The sequence below is a fragment of the Curcuma longa genome, chromosome 3, assembly GCF_044706935.1.
Source record: "Curcuma longa cultivar G26 ecotype Majalengka, Jawa Barat chromosome 3, ITB_CL_G26_1.1, whole genome shotgun sequence".
NCBI lineage: Eukaryota > Viridiplantae > Streptophyta > Magnoliopsida > Zingiberales > Zingiberaceae > Curcuma > Curcuma longa.
Window position 1 is genome coordinate 5,284,725 of NC_133863.1, and position 18,573 is coordinate 5,303,297.

Here is an 18,573-nt window from a genome sequence, read left to right on the forward strand (position 1 = left end):
TTTAATTTGCCTAGTTGAGAAAATTGAGTTTCTTTATAACTTCTTTCTTGACGCAATTTGTCTGTCTTCATAAGATATTCTTACTTCCAGTAGAAAACATCAGATGATATCTAAATTAATCCGTGCATTTGTTTGTACTTGTTGAGAATCTTGGCACTCTTGCTTCATTGAGATGCTGCAGATGAGTAATTAAAGCTGCAAAGGGCTTTGACATCCTGCAAATGATTTGTGTCGCAGCATGCAACACTTAGATCTACTGCAAATGATCGAACTATTTATTTAGATGGAGGTAAATCCTTGGTTTTAGATCTGCCTATGGATGATGTTTCTGATCCGTCTCATTACCAGCATGTATTGGAATGATGATATGCAAACAAATTTGGTGCTTTGGACATTTGAGTTCATTTTTGGGCATCTATTATGGATTTAAAAGATTATGAATGGCAATTTCTAGTTACAGAAACACAAAAACAAAAGTCCATGTTTTTAGCTGGGTAAGATTGGGCCAACGATTCTAAAGAATACTTCAACTGAAATGATTCAGTCATAATCTGAAGCATCAACAAGCATGTATTGGTTTTGTTCCTTGCATTGTCTGAAATCTCATAGAACTGAAATGTTTTTGATGATAGCATTTATCATCAAAATTCATCATGAATAATTTAATATTTATGAAGTTGAGCAATTTCAAAAACCCAAACTGGAAATTTTACGAATTACTTTCTTGTAACCTCAATTGAACTGATTAAAAGAAAAACATTCACTCTCCTAGTACACGGTCAGAGTCGAGAGCGTTTGTAAACTGCATTTGCACAAGGGATAAGGCCTAATGTTGCATTGGAGTTACATTCCTCGTGAACTTGATCCCAAACAGAACCTTTTAGATTACAGAATTTGCATCAATCAACTGAATGATCAGCAACCAATTCGAATGAACTATCTGAACAAGATACACAACACATTGTTGCTGAAATCATTGTTACATCATAAGACTTTAGCTGCCAATTGTAAAGCTCAAGTAATGAATTTTTTACTCTGGCAAGCAAAGAGGGAATCCTAATATTCAAGTTCATTTGAATTGAGAAATAAGCGACCATACTAACTCTCCCCTGCTTGAAAAAGGAAGCAAGGCCTAACTTTCTTCATCTTCAATGATATACAAAGATCTATACTTTATACTTCACGAAAGATTGGACGATAACAGTGGGTGGGATTCAATAGCCATAAACCCCTATGAGGTTGGTTGTATCAACATCATGATGACGCTACTACCCTTTGATTCTTGTTCAACTGTCTTTGTTCATCAATGTATGTTGTTTGTACTCTCTTAAGCTTACCTCTGGAGGAGTATTTAAATGGCCACCAAAAATTGATACGGACCAGTGGCAGTTTAGACTAGTGGAAAAATGATCAAGGATCTAAAGTGACAAACTCATGACCCCTTCTGGAAGATTTGCTGGCATGGAAATTGCAGTAATCTGTCTCTGCACAAAGGTTCTGTGATGAACTGCTCTGGCTGCAGAAACTTCAACTAGATCGGCATGAGTTCTACCATGAAACTTGCCTAATCGATTGACAATGGAGAACCTTTCCAATTCTTGGCATTCCATCCGCAGTTCTAATAAGGAGGTGCCAGTCTCTAACCTGCAATATATTTGTCAAATGGCAAAAGACAAAATTAAGCAACCTAAATATGTGCAGAAATTCGAGACAGCAAATACTTGATATTCAACAGTAAGAAGACTTGAAAAACCAATCTAACTTCCAAAAGAAGCATCACCACAGAGATTCAATCCAATCTAAGAGGACACTATAATCGTAAATCACCTGTGAAGGCTTGAGCCCACATCAGACACTGCTTTCAGTGATTCACTTTTTTAATAAATTTATTGATATGTATTTATCAGAGATGTAGTATTGGTGATGGATTTATAGTTGGTAGTTAAATTATCATAATTAAAATTATATTAACATATGATAAAAAAAAATAATGGAGAGTAACAATAGCGATCGTAAATGTTGATAAAAAATTGAAAGAAAAGAAATAAAAATAGTTAACTAAATATGTATACATAAAAATTAAAGAACTCGAAGAATAATTTAAAATTGTAATATAAAATTATGACTTACCTAATATTTTCTTAATCTCTTAATCTAAATTAAAATATGCACATTTTCCTTGATTATCCACTAAGTAAATTTGTACTTACATTTTAAGGTACCCTTTTGAGACTATAATTGATTTCAAGTAGTACTTGAGATGCTCTGACCTGCTCATCTCTGGTTTTGTTTTTATTTGGTTGTATTCTTTTATTCTGTCCATATGACATTTTTACACTATAGAGTTTCATTGTATTTCTAGAAAATAATATAGTTTGTTGAAGGTCTTGATTATCTGAAGTTGGTAATTTATTGCATGGCTCTTAGTTCCCTTTTATCACATTGAGGTACCTCCTGTAAAGTGGGAATTACACTCTGAGGCATGACAACCTAGGCAGGCCACTTTTTGAAACAAGCACCCATAAGGACCGTTGTGAAGCGGTCACCTTCTATTTCGACCTAGGGGGCCACTTAGACAGCTTTTAAGAACCATGCTATTGATAATTGGCATAGTTTCATTTGTTAACTTGATTAGTTGAATCAGTTGTAAAATTATTTCCAACAATATTATCACTAATGAACTAAAAAAGAAAATATAGTCACATTTCAAACATTCCCCTCAATTTGAAGCATAAATATCTCTATACCTGCTTGTTAAATAAGTATGAAAACTCAATACAAGCGTACATGAGAAATTTGGTGCTGACATTCTAGACTAATCTTATGAAGACTTGAAAATTGGACAAAGTTAATGCCGATCTCCAAAGGAAATATGTTCGAAAGAATAGGTAATGATCTTCAAAGGCATTGTTGATAATGATATTCAAAAGACGACATGATCTTCATGAACTTACCCTCAAATTCAAGGTACTATAAGAATCTGAAGTGTACAAATGGGTGAAGGATTGCAGTGAAAGATAAACTGAATATGTACTATTGCAACTAGGAATATATAGAGAGAGACAGTAATGTCTGATATCAAATAGTATTGTACAGACAACAAGAAGATGTTAGAGAAGAAACTTGAATAAAATTAAAACTAGTTTAATTTTTAGGTTATAATTGACAGAGTCTACTGAAAATGTGTGCAGGCAAAATGGTACTAGGATTCAAACATCTATTCGAGAGGAGAGATGTCAAGTGACTAGTCTTTGGTCATTTTACTATGACAGAGGGAGGAGATATTAGGAGAGACATTGACTGCCGGAAGGGACAAATAATACCAAATATCAGTGTTACTCTAACTTGAGTGCGGAAGTGGATTTAAGTGCTTGATATGGTTGTTTCCAAAAAGTTTTGCATTATGTAACTACAGTGCTAGTATTTGACACAGGTACTAAGGGGTAAACAAAAAAACTAAATATCAAAGCTTAGTCTCATCTTAAATCATGCATACGAGATGTGCAAGACGGATAAAAAATAAAATATGATGCTGGCAATATTTAAGCTTAAGAAAAAAGGAGAAGGAAATACATAGTCATTCCACAATTGGGACATAAACATTTTAGAGGATAGATGGAAGAATGTAAGCATACATTACTCCAAAGAATGTAAATATTTTAGAGATGTAGGAATATTATAGCCTATTATTACCAACAACAAAAATTTCCTTAAATTTTGCTTTCTTGTCAAGGAAATTGGACTTGAATAGAATTATATTCATATAAAAAATTTAATACAAGTTCTCTTCTGGCAGCATAACTTAAATACCAATGTCAGTAAAAAAGCAAAATAAGCATTAATAAGAAAAACGAGCTATGTACAGGGCAAAAGTAGTGCACCTAACAAAAAGAAATCAAGTTTTATAGATCTAGTTAGATAACTGATGTTAAAGAGTGCCCTAACTGATACTCAAGAAACACCTATAGGAAAAGATATGAGCAATTCCACATTAATATGGAAGAATCAAACTTCTACAAAAATAAAGAGTGGTGAAAAAAATGTTCTGACTACTTGTATACCAATAGTGACATTCTAATCTTAAATCTCATTACTGTAAGAACTTGAGCACAAGCAAGTTTGCTTAGACTAGATGGCTTCTACTACTGTGAAATAAGTTTGCACTCACAATCATTGCCCATGAAATCAAATCATAAAACTTTCATCAGATGTTATTATAAAACAAAGCAACTGCCAAACTCAAGTTATAGTCTGCTGCAGAACAGAAATGCCAGTTGTCAAAACAATCCAAAGCCATAATCGTGCTGTAATCGTTCATAATGTACTATTTTTTTTTTACTGCTTGTACATTAACTATTAACTGTTGCTTAGGTAACACCATGATTAAACACATAATAAGTTATGCAAATTTCAGGACAAACTTGAATAAAATGGTAAAATATAGTTATGATGAAAATAAAGTCCATAAAAATTAATATTTAGTACACACCTTGAGAAATTTGCACCTAGTTTCTTGGATCTACCAATGAAATTCTCCACCAACTTTGAGTAAGTGTCATCTCCCACCTTTGAAATCCTAAGGTCATCAAGTGTCCTAGAGAATCGAGAAAAATAATATCAGAAATTTCAGTATTAAAAATAAACAAAGGATAACCAGCAGGCAACATGGCACCAATAAAAACATAATAGTGGCATGCTGGACTTTGGTCGACAACTTAATATCATATGGCAAGGTCTTGAACAAATTTAAATTTGGTACTTACATATTTTCATTTCCCACAGGCTCATGTGAATCACTTCTTGTCAAAGAAACAAGGTTGCATGCATGTGCAAGTACTGATTTAGCAACAGCAAAGGACACACTTTCATAGGCTGAAGCTGCCTCTTCTTTAAGCAATGCAGATGGTACAGCTGGAACTAGTTGATGCATCAACTGAGTTGTCTGGATAAGCCTTCTTCGTGAGTTAGGAATCAATGGGTCATCTTCTAGAGCTTCAGCATCATCATCTACCTACTCAATAGAAAATAACAAGTCTGAAACTCACTCTAAAAGATCTGGAGGAAAAAATGCAACAAATTGATTAAAACATGTCATATTGGTTCCTGAACAAACCTTCTCTATTAATCTGTTGGCAACCAAATTCCAGTCCAAATCTGCCATACTAAATGGGGAAAATACCACATTTATCAGATTGATGCAAACTCAATCATGCTCCTAGAACAAGAAAATACACTGTAGGAAATTACTAAAGAAGCACTATAAGAAAGCTACCTGATGCTTTCCAAGCTTTGTGGACACTCAGTGACAATCTTATGCCAAGGCAGATCCACTGCCACGCTTTTACGTTTCTTTGGTCTTAAAATTGCAGGTTGATAAATGGTGTCGGATACCAATAAAGGCGATGATTCATTTGGTGATATCTTGGTGGACAAAGCACCTTGCTCATAACCACCAGACTGAATGCTCTCGAGTCTTTGATCAATTGAAGTGCTACCCTCCATCCTTGCAGGAACTTCTTCTCGAAAATACTGGTGCGTGGAAGCTTTTCCACTCATTTGAGCATCATAGGGAGGAACCATAGTGCCGTTTTGGTAGGTTGCATGCTGCTCAACCCAGGAATCCATCTGAGGGCTAATTCCTGTGCAGTCAGTACCTCCTAATGCAGTAGCTATTGAACTTGTACTGAGGGGATGCATATGAGTTTGTAGGATGCCCTGCCCTGCTGTTGATGTGCTAACATTTTTTTCTTCATTGTCATTTGACGCAAAGCTTAACATTTTGGCATCTGACGGATATAATATCTGAGAAGTTGCTCCAACTTTAATGTCAGGATATTTGGAGATTGAATTCTGCCCGTGATCAAATGTCTGATTCACATTCAAGTTCATCTGAGTATTGGAACCCAAAGATGCTCCTCTCGGCATGTTTCCTGTTAACTTGTTTATATCAGAGTCAGAAGCCTTCAGGGACTGTATTTGATGAAGTAAGGAATAGTTTTGTGGTTGATGATCTGAAGGTTTTGATATGCCTCCAGGGCTGACAATAACACTGCCAGAAGATATATCAGTTGTTGGAGGAGAATGCAAGTCCTTCAGGTTAACAGCTGGAAGCTGTTCATTATTAGCCTTGTTAACATCATGCTGATGCAGATGGACCAGAGATGAAACTGGAAAGGTAGAGCCGCTATCAAAAGCAGGCTTTGGCACTGTTTCTTCCCCATGGAACACATTTTTTGCATTAGAAACATCCATCTGGTCTGCAAGTAGATTTGAGAACTTGACTTGAGCTGCATTTTCATCTTTCTGCGAATTAGAACTAGTGCCAACTTCATGAGGACCTTCTTTCTTGTTGATCTGACCTCCAGACTTTGGCATGCTCCATGAAATTCTCTCTCTTCCATGATTTATTAAGGAATGAAGTACATTAGGAGTGAGTAGAGGATTGATGCTGGCCTGACGTTGAACTGATATATTTGTCCACACATTGTGCAGCATCGTTGAGACACCAGCTTGCTGAGACATACCTGATATAGAAGATTGAGAAACTGATCTCGTGTCCAAAGCAGGTAACTGGTGGCCAGAACTTGTAATTTGAGAAAATCCTGCAAATGTTGGTTTTGTGTGATCTCCCTTCCCAGAGAAAGATTGTGAATCACCAGGTCCATGATTTTCAGCATGGGAAGCAACTCCTGAAGTGGAAATTCTACTAGGCAAAGTAGAGAAGGATGACTGAACAGATTGGTTTGCTACAGCAACATAATTAGAATCATGTGCTTGCTTCATGAGTGAAGTACTTTTAGTGAGTGTACCTACATTAGCTTGGCTTGTGTTAGAATTCTGATGTCCTGGATGCTGTTCCAGGTGAAGTTTTGCACCAGAATGGTCTTGTCGTTGAAGTACTAACTGCTCCTGCATCTGCTTTTGAACCAAAGGAAAATCAGAAGCAGTTGCCGCTGATGAGTTAAAATACTTATTTGCTTCCAAGTGTTTGATCTGTTGTTGTCCAGATGAGTTGGATATCTTATCCCAATTCTGTGTTTCAGATGCTTCACGAAGAAGAGACAAAGGTCGGCCTAAAGAAGTATAATTTGACTGTGTCTGATCCTGATAACTTGCCTCTCCTTGATGGCTTGATTCAACAATCATACGATCATTTATATGGTTCTGAGAAATTGGGCTTTTGGTTGATACTAATTGTGGAGATGGAGGGGCTAACTGCAATCCAAATCCTCTGGAGTTAGAATACCAATCAACATGAGGTTTGGGGGCGGGAACATCATCAGCAACTTGTGGAGATCTATCAGAAGCATTCACAAAATTCCCATCTCTTGATTGATCAACCTTATGGAGAAGCTCAAGCATATTGCTGCCATCAATTAAATAACAATTCCCAAGGATTAGAAAGATCCTGATGTATGGATCATAATACAAAATGATCGAGAAAGATGCGAAAGTACAGATTCAATATTAGGTGTTCTAGAAGTGAAGACTAAACCAAATAAGCAATATAGATGACTATTTTGTCCACACATTGTCCTAGAAATTATTGATAAGACTATAGTACAGAATAAAGCCTAATCAGCCTACCAACTATCCCATTAGGTATGGGATGTATGCATTGATGACTATTTTGCCAGGTCGTGTCTAGCACATAGGAACACATGGAACATGTATCATGATGGAGATAAATATATGCTTGTGATAAAAAAGCATACCTTGCTTGAGAAATTGTTTCAAGCTGCACATTTTGAGGAGTTGATCCATTAAAAGAACTATTAGAGGGACCCAATCCAAACTTCTGCAGATTACAAAAAAGTTAATTATATGAACAGTAGTCAGGAATTAAATATCTAAACTTCAGATAAAGATTTGGGTAGAAATTAAAGTGGTTCCAGGACTGACTAAATTACCTCGGTAGCATCCATAGGATTGCTGCTCACAACATGACCAGCAAAATGTGGCCGCCTACTAAGTGATTCATCTATATTTGATCTATTGCAAACTGAGTTGGAGAAACCCTGCATGCTTAGTTGGTGATAGAATGCAGACGAAGGCTCTGCATTATTCTTCAAATTACCTAGTGAGTTCTGAACCATGTTAGGTCCCACAGTATGTTGACCATGACAAATAGAGTTCAGACCTCCACTTGCAACAATATCTTTCAATGCATCTCCAACATAACCTTTTCCTGAAAGAACCGCCACACACTCTTTTTCTCTCTCAAAGGTTTGACCCAGCCTTTCGGTTGCAGGAATTCTTGACAACTCCCAACTTTGTAATTTTGGATTTGGCTGATTCTGATTTTCTTGGGCATCTTTGTCAACTTCAGAATTCCCACATGTGTCAGCAACAAACTTTGTCCCCAAAACAGATTTCTGTTCACTAGTAATCTGCTGGGGCATATTCTGGTTCCATTTTAAGAAATTTGGGTTCGACCCCATATTAGCAGCTAAGTAATCTTCAAATTGCATCTTAGGACTAGCAATATCTGATTTGACTTGTGTTCCAGAACTCAGATTAGCATGATTACCATGAATTTCATGATAATCTGAAGTGCTGTCACCTCTAAATGCCATTGCACGATTAGCACTCCAGCCACCTAGGTTGTTAACAGGCAGAATTGGAGCATTGGATAACTGCAAATTCTCTTGGCCAGTCCAGCTACTTCCATTGTCCTGTGACTTTAACTGATTGTTCCTGGACCTACTCTGGCACTGCTCAATGCTCTGCCCAGTTCTCGTTTCACTACGCAAAGGAATTTTATCTTTAAGATCACTTTCTACTAGTTTGGTTTGATTCTGACTACTTGAAAACTCTTTGCCATTGATTCCTTGCAAGGATGACCTCGAAGGTACACAGGAAGCTTCAATTAATGGCACATTGTTTTCTTCGTGAGCAGACTTCAGAAGACGACTGTTATTACCGGCAATGAAGGAGTTTGGGGTTGCATTTGGGTCAGTGAATAAAGAAAAGGATTCGGCAGTCATAGAAGCTTTGTTCTGTAAGTTGTCATTGACCCATACAGTTGGTTGTTTCCCGTTGGCAACACGTAAAGGTGCTCTTACAGGTTCCATATTCTGAGAACTCAAGCCACTCCACTCTTCCTGGACCCCTTTGTCACTAGTAGATGCTTGAACAGCCTCTTGCATAAGAGCACTCCAGCTCCCACTATGTATGGAAGGCAATGTGCCATAGTGATCAACTTCTAGAGGATGCCCATGCATCTCTCCACCAATGCCAGATGTAAGGTACCCCCCAATTAAACCCCAATTATCATCTTCATCTGTGCCAAACAACAGCTTCTGTTCGATAGGATCTAGACCAGCCGCATCTCTTGAATCCCCTATGGCTGATACTGGCTTTCCATGTAAATTGCCCAATGTATCATCTTGTTCTTGCCTAGACTGGAGTTCCCTAAACTGATCATGGAATTGCAGATTGCTAGCTTCTAGAAAGTTTCCAGCTGCAACATCATTACCAAGAACTTGCATAGGAGGATTGTCCAATGTATTTCTGCCTTGGAGATTCTGCAAAAGTAATATTTTATCCTGTGAGCGACCTTGAGCAGCTGATTGCTGATCGTTTGTAGTAAATGGGTATGATGACTTCACTGCAAGGGTTGCATCAGGTCCAGTCATCAAGTTGTTGAAATTACCAGATATTCCCAAAAAGTGAGGGTATTGGTCTACAGTGCCAGAAACAGGCATGCCATGAATAAAGTGATCATTCTGCTGTGGCATAAATCCCATAGATAGCATTGCCCGATTCTGGTCATTCAGAATAAAACTACCATTAGCAAGGTTCTGCAAAGCTGTTGAGTAATTTGACTGTGCCAAATTCATGTTGCCAGGAATAAACATCTGAGAGTTAATGGGTAAGTTGGAGACATCCCCCATAAAATTATTCGACCACATATAGTTATGTGCATCATTAATAGGCATGTCATTTAGTGTTGCAGGTAATTGATCTCTTGTTGCAGGTTTTCCTAGAACAGATGATTGGCTATGCGAAATGAGTTGTCTTGTTTCTTGATCTAACTGCTGAAGTTGCTGCTGTCTCTGCTCTTGGAACTGTCTGTACAATAGTTGTTGTTGCCGAAGTTGCATAATGCTAAAGATGGTATTGGGAATTATGAAGTGTCACTTAATGCAGTTAACTCCTAGGAACCACTGATATATCACTAGGAAACTGTTAGAAGTCCAGAACCTAGTGTTTTTAAAAAAGTCGATGGGATTGAACTGCTATCTTCCAGACTCTCATAGACAGCAAAACATCAATTCCACTCGAGGAAAGCTTTGAATGAGTTTTCACAAGAATGAATTGCTTATACTTTCTCTCTCAGAATGTCCACAAATCTCAAAAGTAAAAGATATTAAGCATAAGAATCTTCCGGAGATTTAAACAACAGTGCCTTGTGATCATGGACCCTCCATTTTTTTACAAACCTGCTTAAAATCAAAGATAGGGAGAGATGTTATGGAAAAATTGATAGCAATATTTACAAATTCTGAGAATGAATTGTTAAATCCTCCAAATTTTATGTGCTCTTGATGGAGTATAACACAGTCATGTTTCTTCCTCAAAACATAGGCATGGTATACCTTCTCTAAAACTTCAGTGCAAGAACGACATTCATCCTACAAAACCAGAATAAAAAACTACAAATTATTGCTGCCTTGATGAACTAAGTTCCTACCAATCCCTTTCCATGTAGTAGCCTGATTGACTGATAGTACCATAATAAATACAGGAACAAGGGACTCAAATATATCAAAATTAAAAAAGAGGGGGAAAAGAAGAAAAAAGAACTCTGAAACAGACATGTTTCTCGTGTTTATAAATGAAGTGTGGCTTAAACTATTAAAAGCACCAAAACACTAAATGATAAGGTGCAACCAACGCAAAACTTTTTAATCACTGAATAAACAACTCGGTTTGTGGTTTTTAATTATATCCAAGCAGCATTAGAGTCAGAAGCTCTCTTGGAGTGTGAAAGTTTATGTATTCTATACAAATTAGCTAAGTCTTTAAACTAAATGTCATGTTTCCAATGAAATCATTTAAACAAATAACATTTGAAGCACAAGTGAAGTTGAGTATATCACTGAAACATGTGGATGGTCAGAGTAAACATGAAGCAATGAAGATACACTGTGACTGATATATGTCCCCTTAGGTGCACCATATCACTATTCCAGAATCAAGTGGTAAGAGTTCAAGAAACGCCTTTTGTCTATACATTAGAGAGTTAGCACATTTCTTTTGCTTGTTCATTAACATAATAAAAGGCCAGCTTCCTTTTCTACAAATAATTCGGCCTAAAGAAGGATGGAGTAAATAAGTTAAGCAAGCAACCAAATGATAAATATGGTAAGTAAAGAATTTAATTTATGAACCAGTTCTAAATTTTGCCACGCCTTTGATCTCAAAGGAGAATCTAATATTTCCTAGCTCCAAGTAGGTAAAATAGTCCAAAAAGGTAAGAAGATAATAAAAGCCTTAATTGCAACATAAAGAAACCAAGAAATCGGAATCCTCTATCTTGCCTAGAAATGATACCGGAAGGAGCAAAAATGCCAAAATCCGCTCAATAACCACGGAATAACAACACCACACACCCAACTCCCAGCATTTCAAACGGACACCCGGCTCCAGCGAAAAGGAAAGGAACCCCAGTTAACGTATGTTTCCCGCATCAAATTGGGGACAAACGAGTGGAATTGCCACGCATAACCGGAAAATCCAAGAAAAATCAGCACAAAGAAACCCAGGGGAAGGAGAATCAGGCACCAACCGTAGCACACGGCCGCAGATCGACGGATCTATCCGTGGCGGAAAGCTAGGTAAGCTGGCACAGATTGGAAATAGCGACGAACTCGATTGTCCTCGAGCTAGGGTTAGGGTTCCTGAGCAGCTCCCTCGGGCGCTAGGGTTAGCGTCCCACGATCAACAACGGCGCGGCGATCCTGGACTTTGTCCCCTCTCTCTTCAGTCTCTCCATTGCTCCGTGCGAGAAAAGGATTTCTTTTTTTTTTTGGCGAAAAAGATAAGAGAGAGAGAAGGGGGGGATGTTTTGTGAATTTTCCAAAGAAGGGGCGAGGGGAAGAAGACCCCGGCTCGGTACCGAAGCTCCTGGTTCGGACGACGAGCCGGGTGGTCAAGCGTCCGAGCGGGGAGCACGGCTCATCCTTCAGCTCAAAAAGTTACGGCGCATCTCATCCGTTGGTTTGTCGGCGGAGGCAGTGCCCGCGGATCTAGAGCGTCCGACGGGAGATTTAATCGGGAGATTGGCGGGAATCGTCGAATTGGGGCTGGTTCTTTCGTATACGAGTATATTTGTGTATTCTGAAGATGACGTGGAAGGTAAGGAACATAGATAGATGAGTTCCGTACGAATTAGTTATGGCAGTTGAGTTGTCAGAATGGCAACAACATTCTATAGTTTTCTCGCTGTTAATCATATCTCAGGATATAATTTATTAGGAAGGATAATAAATAAGATCTAGTTAAGTGAGTAGTTTATTAGAAACACAATTATCACATTAATTGTCCATAATTGAAGTAACACTGTGCTAGCATATATATATAATTGCCCAATGAACTGAACTTTGCTAGCATATGCATGCATTTACGTACCACACTGCATGTTCTTGTAGAATGCCTTAAAAGTTCGATGGCAAAAGGTCCCTCCTCCTCTTGTCTTTTCTATCATGGAGCCAAAAAGGAGATCGATCACACTAATAATCTAATACTGAGACTAATAGTCTATGATCATGGTTTCTAATAAGAAGAGTTCATTCCACATGCATATAAATATATATGGACACTGAAACAGATGGCAATTGGACCACTCATCAATTCTCTCACTTCATTGCTTGAATTTGATTGCCCCTTTCAAGTCCTAAAAGTGACTGAGTTGACTTAAATCATTTTCGAGGGGAGTTATAGTAATAAGCCATTGAAGCATATATGAGAATGGTCCCCAAAGGTTGACATTGTCAAATCATATAAAGTGACAAGGATATATATACTTATAAAGTTCATTCAAGTGATCAATGGAGAGTGACCTATGATTTAATTTTGCCACTCACTTTGATGGGAAATTCATACTATTTCTTCCTTCCACTGCAGCAACTTCCAAACACTAAATGTTAGTCCACAACTGCAAGTTGCAACTTCATTTACTGTGACTGCTAATTCCCACTAGAAACAATTGACAGCATGCAGCAAACCTGACAATGGCATGGCACAGAAAGCCACAAGACAAGAAAGAGAGCCCAAACTGAGCTCCCTATCTCTAAAGGCAAATTTTAAGGTTGCACACAGTGCATGCATTGGTCCAAAATGGTGACAAAGTATCTGCCAAGGCCTTTGCTTGACAGAATCCAATATTTAATGATCTCAGTGGAATGTTCTGGGGGTACCTTAAAAGGCTAGCACAGCTCAACAACAAGGATGATTTGGCATTGATGTCAGTGCTAAAGGGCCAAAAGTTAAGCTTGTCTTTTATTGTTGTTGTACAATGGAGCCAAAAGGGAGATACTGCAAGGATGATGCAATATTGGCTGCAACTTGTTATCCACTGAATTCCTCGACTCCTGTTGGTGTTAGAAAAGGATGGAATGATGAGACAGTGAGTGAAGGGGACATGTGGGGTGGCATGATATATAGAAGTTAATTAACTCCAATCATGTTGGAGACTGTGCTATTTTAATGAGAATATTAAATTGGGAAGAAAGTGAAGGATGATGATGCATTTAGTTCACTGTTCTTTTTGCTCATCTTTCTATTCTTCTCCTTCTTCATTTAATGTTAAAACAAACTATCAATTGTGCTTTCTCATTGAAGATTTTCTATTGTGCTTTCCTAAAGGTGGCTTAGATATCTCATTCATATCAAGTTTTCAATATAATGCTCAATCTACTGAGATAAAAAGATCTTTTTAAGGAATGAATTAGAAGGAAAAATTACTTGAAATTATATGAGACACATTAATTATAATTTATCAATTAATAAGAGATCAAATTAGTGGATCAGCATTAATTAGGATGGACTAAGGAGAAAAACTACTTAGAACAATATTGAATTAATCTTTCGCTAACCCTTGGCTAAAACATATCCATTTGACATATTTAACAATCATATTAATAATATGAAAATGTTGATAGTTCATTAATATTTTATTAATTAATTTATTTCTTAGGAAAGGTAGTTAAATTCCGTGTAGTAAAGGTGAAAGATTAATCTAGTCCGGCACATGTGTGAAGGGTAGTACATATCCATTCCCTTTAAACCGGTTGTATTTTTTTTAATAAAATTTATTCCATTCCATGTTTGAAAACTTTGCTTTTTTGACTGAAAAATGTTATAAAATAGTGGCATGCACAAAACCACATGATGGTTAATTTATTCCAATAATTAAAACGAATTCCTTTGCCAAAATGAAAATCCAACTAGTTTATTAGTTTGTCTATGCCAAACATTAATCATGCACAAGAAGAATAAAAATGAAAATAAATGAGATGCAAATCTATTGGTTATAATCTAGTAATTAGATTAAATTTAATTCTTAAAACAAGAAAATGTGGTTTATAAGTTTAACCTTTTGGACTGTCATCTAGAAAAGCTAAGGATACAAGAAACAGATGGGGGCCATTTGAAGGCAAAAACTTAAAGACTCAAAACACCAACTTGCTCTTGTTTCTGTGAATGCTTTGCCAGAACGCAAGACTTTGTCTTAAAACTACATGCAAGCATGATGACAAGAGTACTTATCTCTTGCTATGGCTTTCCTATATCAAGAAAAGCTGCATTCTGATTTAAGATAACTCATACACAATCATCGATCATTTTGGTTTCCTGGATAAATATGTTTCTGATGAAGTTGATTTTGGTTCTCGAGACTCTCTTGGTGGTTCTTTGGATGGTTGAATCTTTGGCACAGAAACAAGAGCTAAGCAGAGGGAGCTTTCCGAAAGGGTTTGTCTTCGGCACTGCCTCCTCATCTTATCAGGTGATTATTTTCTTTGATCAAGCTAAACAATTTCTGTATTGAATTCTTCAAGTTCTCCTTTTTTTTTTTTCTTTAAAAGAAAATTGAGATCCTTTCAGTATGAAGGAGCAGTGGAGGAAGATGGTAGAGGGAAAACAATTTGGGACAAGTTTGCTCACTCTTTCGGTATGGTACTACATTAATTGGCAATTAAATGCAAATTTTTTGGAAAAAAATGATTATTATTAGTTTTACAAGTTTAAGAAAAAAAGAAATATTATGTGGAGCCTTCACAACTCATCACCTTGAGATTTGCAGGGAAGGTGATTGATTTTAGCAATGCAGATGTTGCTGTTGATCATTACCATCTGTTTCATGTAATTTTTATTTTTATTTTTAAAGAAAGTAAAAAAAAACAGTAGTATTCATAATTCTGAAGTCTTAGTTTTTTTTTTTCTGTAGGATGATATACAACTTATGGAAGACACTGGAATGGATGCTTTTAGGTTTTCAATCGCCTGGTCGCGCATATTTCCTGGTATTTATCCTTATATGGATGATTACATAGTTTTCTTTTCATTGAAAAACATGAAATTCAATGGTTTTACTTCAAGGAAAATGGAAGAAGTTCCTAAAATTTATTTTAAATTTACAACAAATTTGCTTCAGATATGTTCTTCCTGGTTTTGCAGATGGTGGTGGAGAAGTTAATCAGGCAGGGATTGACCATTACAATGAAGTGATCGATGCATTGCTTACCAAAGGTTGGTTGCTTGGTTTGACAACATTAACTATCTCAATCATCTAAATCAAGAAAAGAGACTATTTCAGTCATTTTGAAAACAAAAACAGAACACAGATTGTTGCTGTTATTGCAGGAATTCAACCCTATGTTACACTGTACCACTGGGATCTTCCTCAGGCTCTAGAGGATAGATACAACGGCTGGCTCGATCGTCGAATCATGTAATCATATTTTATAGACTTACAATATGCCTAGAATAATCAGGAGCTCTCCTATTTAGTATGAATTTCACTACATAATCAGAGAGGACTTTGCAACCTATGCTGAGACATGCTTTAAAGAGTTTGGAGATCGAGTCAAGCACTGGATTACCTTCAACGAGCCTCACTCATTCGCGATCCAAGGCTACGATGTTGGACTTCATGCCCCCGGTCGATGCTCCACTCTCCTCCATTTACTGTGCAAGGCAGGAAACTCAGCCAGTGAGCCTTACATTGTTGCTCATAATGTTCTTTTATCCCATGCAATTGTGTCTGACATTTACAGAAGAAAGTATCAGGTACACATATATATCTCACAAAAATACCATTAGTTCTTTTACAGATTTGTTTATCTGCTGAAACTAATAAAAACTACTCCTTTAAAAGAAAACTCAACAAGGTTCAATTGGCATAGCATTCAATGTCATGTGGTTTGAACCGATGACAGAGTCAGCTGACGATAAAGACGCAGCACAAAGAGCACAAGATTTTCAGTTTGGATGGTAAGAAAGTTTCATTCTATACATACATGTATAGATAGATAGATAGATAGATTTTGAGCTCTGAATATATTGGAATCAAATGGCAGGTTCATGGATCCATTGTTCTTTGGGGACTACCCGAGTTCCATGAGGACTAGAGTAGGAGAAAGGCTGCCAAAGTTTTCAGAAGCTGAAGGTGCCCTTGTTAAGGGGTCCCTTGATTTTGTGGGAGTAAATCATTATACCACATATTACGCAAAGCACAACTCTACAAACTTAGCTCAGTTCTTGCTTAACGATGCTTTGGCAGATTCTGGTGCTATAACACTTCGTATGTCAAAATATTTTCTTCTTCTTTTTAGCAAAAGAAAATAACTCACTGTACTTCTTTCTTCATGATCCATATAGCCTTCAAGGGTTGGAAGGCAATTGGAGACAAGGTACTCTATTTTTTTCTTTAATTCCTTTTTGTTTATTTTTTACCAAATATTTACCTTGCAATGTAGGCATTTTCGATATGGCTATATATTGTACCCCAAGGGATCAGAAGCCTGATGAACTACATCAAAGATAAATATGGCAATCCTTTGGTGATCATTACAGAGAATGGTAAGCAATTTTAGATTCACTATTCAATTCATGCAAACTAAGTATTAAACTGAGTATACGAAGGAATGGATGATTTCAACAACCAATTCATCTCCACTAAGCATGCTCTTAAGGATAAGAAGAGGATCAAATACCATAGCGATTACCTTTCCAACTTGGCAGCCTCAATAAGGTTAATCTTTAGCCCCTAGTTCTGATTACCTTTCCAACTTGGTAATTCGATTTGTTTTGAACTTGGCATTGCAGAGAAGATGGCTGCAATGTGCAGGGTTACTTCGTGTGGTCTCTGCTTGACAATTGGGAATGGACTTCAGGGTACACTTCGAGATTTGGTTTGTACTTTGTGGATTACAAAGACAGGCTTAAGAGGTACCCAAAAAGCTCTGCACTTTGGTTCAAGAACTTACTGAGAACTGGATGATATGAAATATTGAATTCATGGTAAGATGGAATTATGGAGAGGGAAAAAACAAAAATAGAAAGCATGTATGGTGATTATTTGTTGAGATTACTAAACAGTAGACTTCGTTATTGGCTTGAAATAAATTCTCACTGAATTCGTAATCACTTATTTCATGAAGCTCAATCAGATATATTTTGCAATTGTTATGCGCACCTCAAAGTTTTGATTCTGCCATCATTTTTATTGCTTTCGTATTCTTCTGAATGTTCTTAACACTCTTCATCTGACTTCTGACTGCTGATGGGTGATGTAGCAATTGATCCTCCAAATGCACGAGCTAAGTTCTAATGCTTAGTGAAGAACAGAGTAATCAACAAACTACACACCCGCTTGAGTTGAAATTGAATGTGAGCCCATTAGTCCAAGTTCACTGTTTATTCACAAAGGAGTTAATAGTTTAATGTTTCATATGACCAAAATACTAGTTCAAAAAGCTCTAATTATGTAATTCCAAATTACCAATGCTTTTGATAAAAACACATTTACTAATCAATAGTTGACACTTTAATTTTCATCAGTAAAACAAAAATCATAGCCTCAATAAATGAGAATCACCCAAGCAGAAGAATGAAGATTTTCATATTAGCTACAAATTGTTCCATGATCAAAGAAAGAAAATAGCAGTGATTACCAGAGTTCTTACGGTACAAATGCCTTGGAATCGACCAAATGAAATCAAGAAGACACAAGTAACTACCCATAGATTTGCAAGACCAGCCATTGATTGGTGAATATAGAAAGTGTTATATATTACAATACCATAATTTAACATTTCTAGGAAGCAAGGTATTACCTTTCCCTGATTTGGAAAAAAAATGCATAGCCTCAATAAATGAGAATCACCCTAGCAGAAGAACGAAAATTTTCATATTAGCTACAAATTGTTCCGTGATCCAAGAAAGAAAATTACACTAATTATCAGAGATCTTACGCTACAAATGTCTTGGAACTGACCAAATGGAATCAAGGAGACGCAAGCAACTACCCGAATTGATTAGTGAAATATAGAAACTGTTATGCAT

General features: G+C 36.8%; 2 protein-coding genes across 3 annotated transcripts; one reads left to right on the forward strand and one right to left on the reverse strand.

Annotated features, from left to right (window-relative positions):
• Positions 1-736: 736 nt before the first annotated feature.
• On the reverse strand, positions 737-12,054 carry LOC141824083 (uncharacterized). Of its 2 annotated transcripts, XM_074711317.1 has the most exons (9): positions 11,795-12,054; positions 10,602-10,637; positions 7,911-10,445; positions 7,716-7,798; positions 5,273-7,366; positions 5,114-5,162; positions 4,764-5,011; positions 4,490-4,594; positions 737-1,644 (listed from the first exon to the last, which is right to left on the reverse strand). In XM_074711317.1, exons 3-9 carry the CDS (start codon positions 10,104-10,106, stop codon positions 1,419-1,421), a joined length of 5,001 nt encoding a protein of 1,666 aa, XP_074567418.1. In that variant the 5' UTR covers positions 10,107-10,445; positions 10,602-10,637; positions 11,795-12,054; the 3' UTR covers positions 737-1,418. The 2 variants fall into 2 exon arrangements, with proteins under 2 accessions (XP_074567418.1, XP_074567417.1); XM_074711316.1 differs by lacking the exon at positions 10,602-10,637.
• A 2,785-nt stretch (positions 12,055-14,839) lies between these two features.
• Positions 14,840-17,509, forward strand: LOC141823129 (beta-glucosidase 6-like). The gene is made up of 13 exons (XM_074710396.1): positions 14,840-15,013; positions 15,112-15,178; positions 15,311-15,369; positions 15,455-15,530; positions 15,685-15,756; positions 15,871-15,958; positions 16,041-16,296; positions 16,385-16,500; positions 16,587-16,810; positions 16,888-16,919; positions 16,986-17,088; positions 17,152-17,260; positions 17,335-17,509. The coding sequence occupies exons 1-13, from the start codon at positions 14,870-14,872 to the stop codon at positions 17,507-17,509; spliced, it is 1,521 nt and encodes a 506-aa protein (XP_074566497.1). The 5' UTR covers positions 14,840-14,869.
• The last annotated feature ends 1,064 nt before the right edge of the window (positions 17,510-18,573 follow it).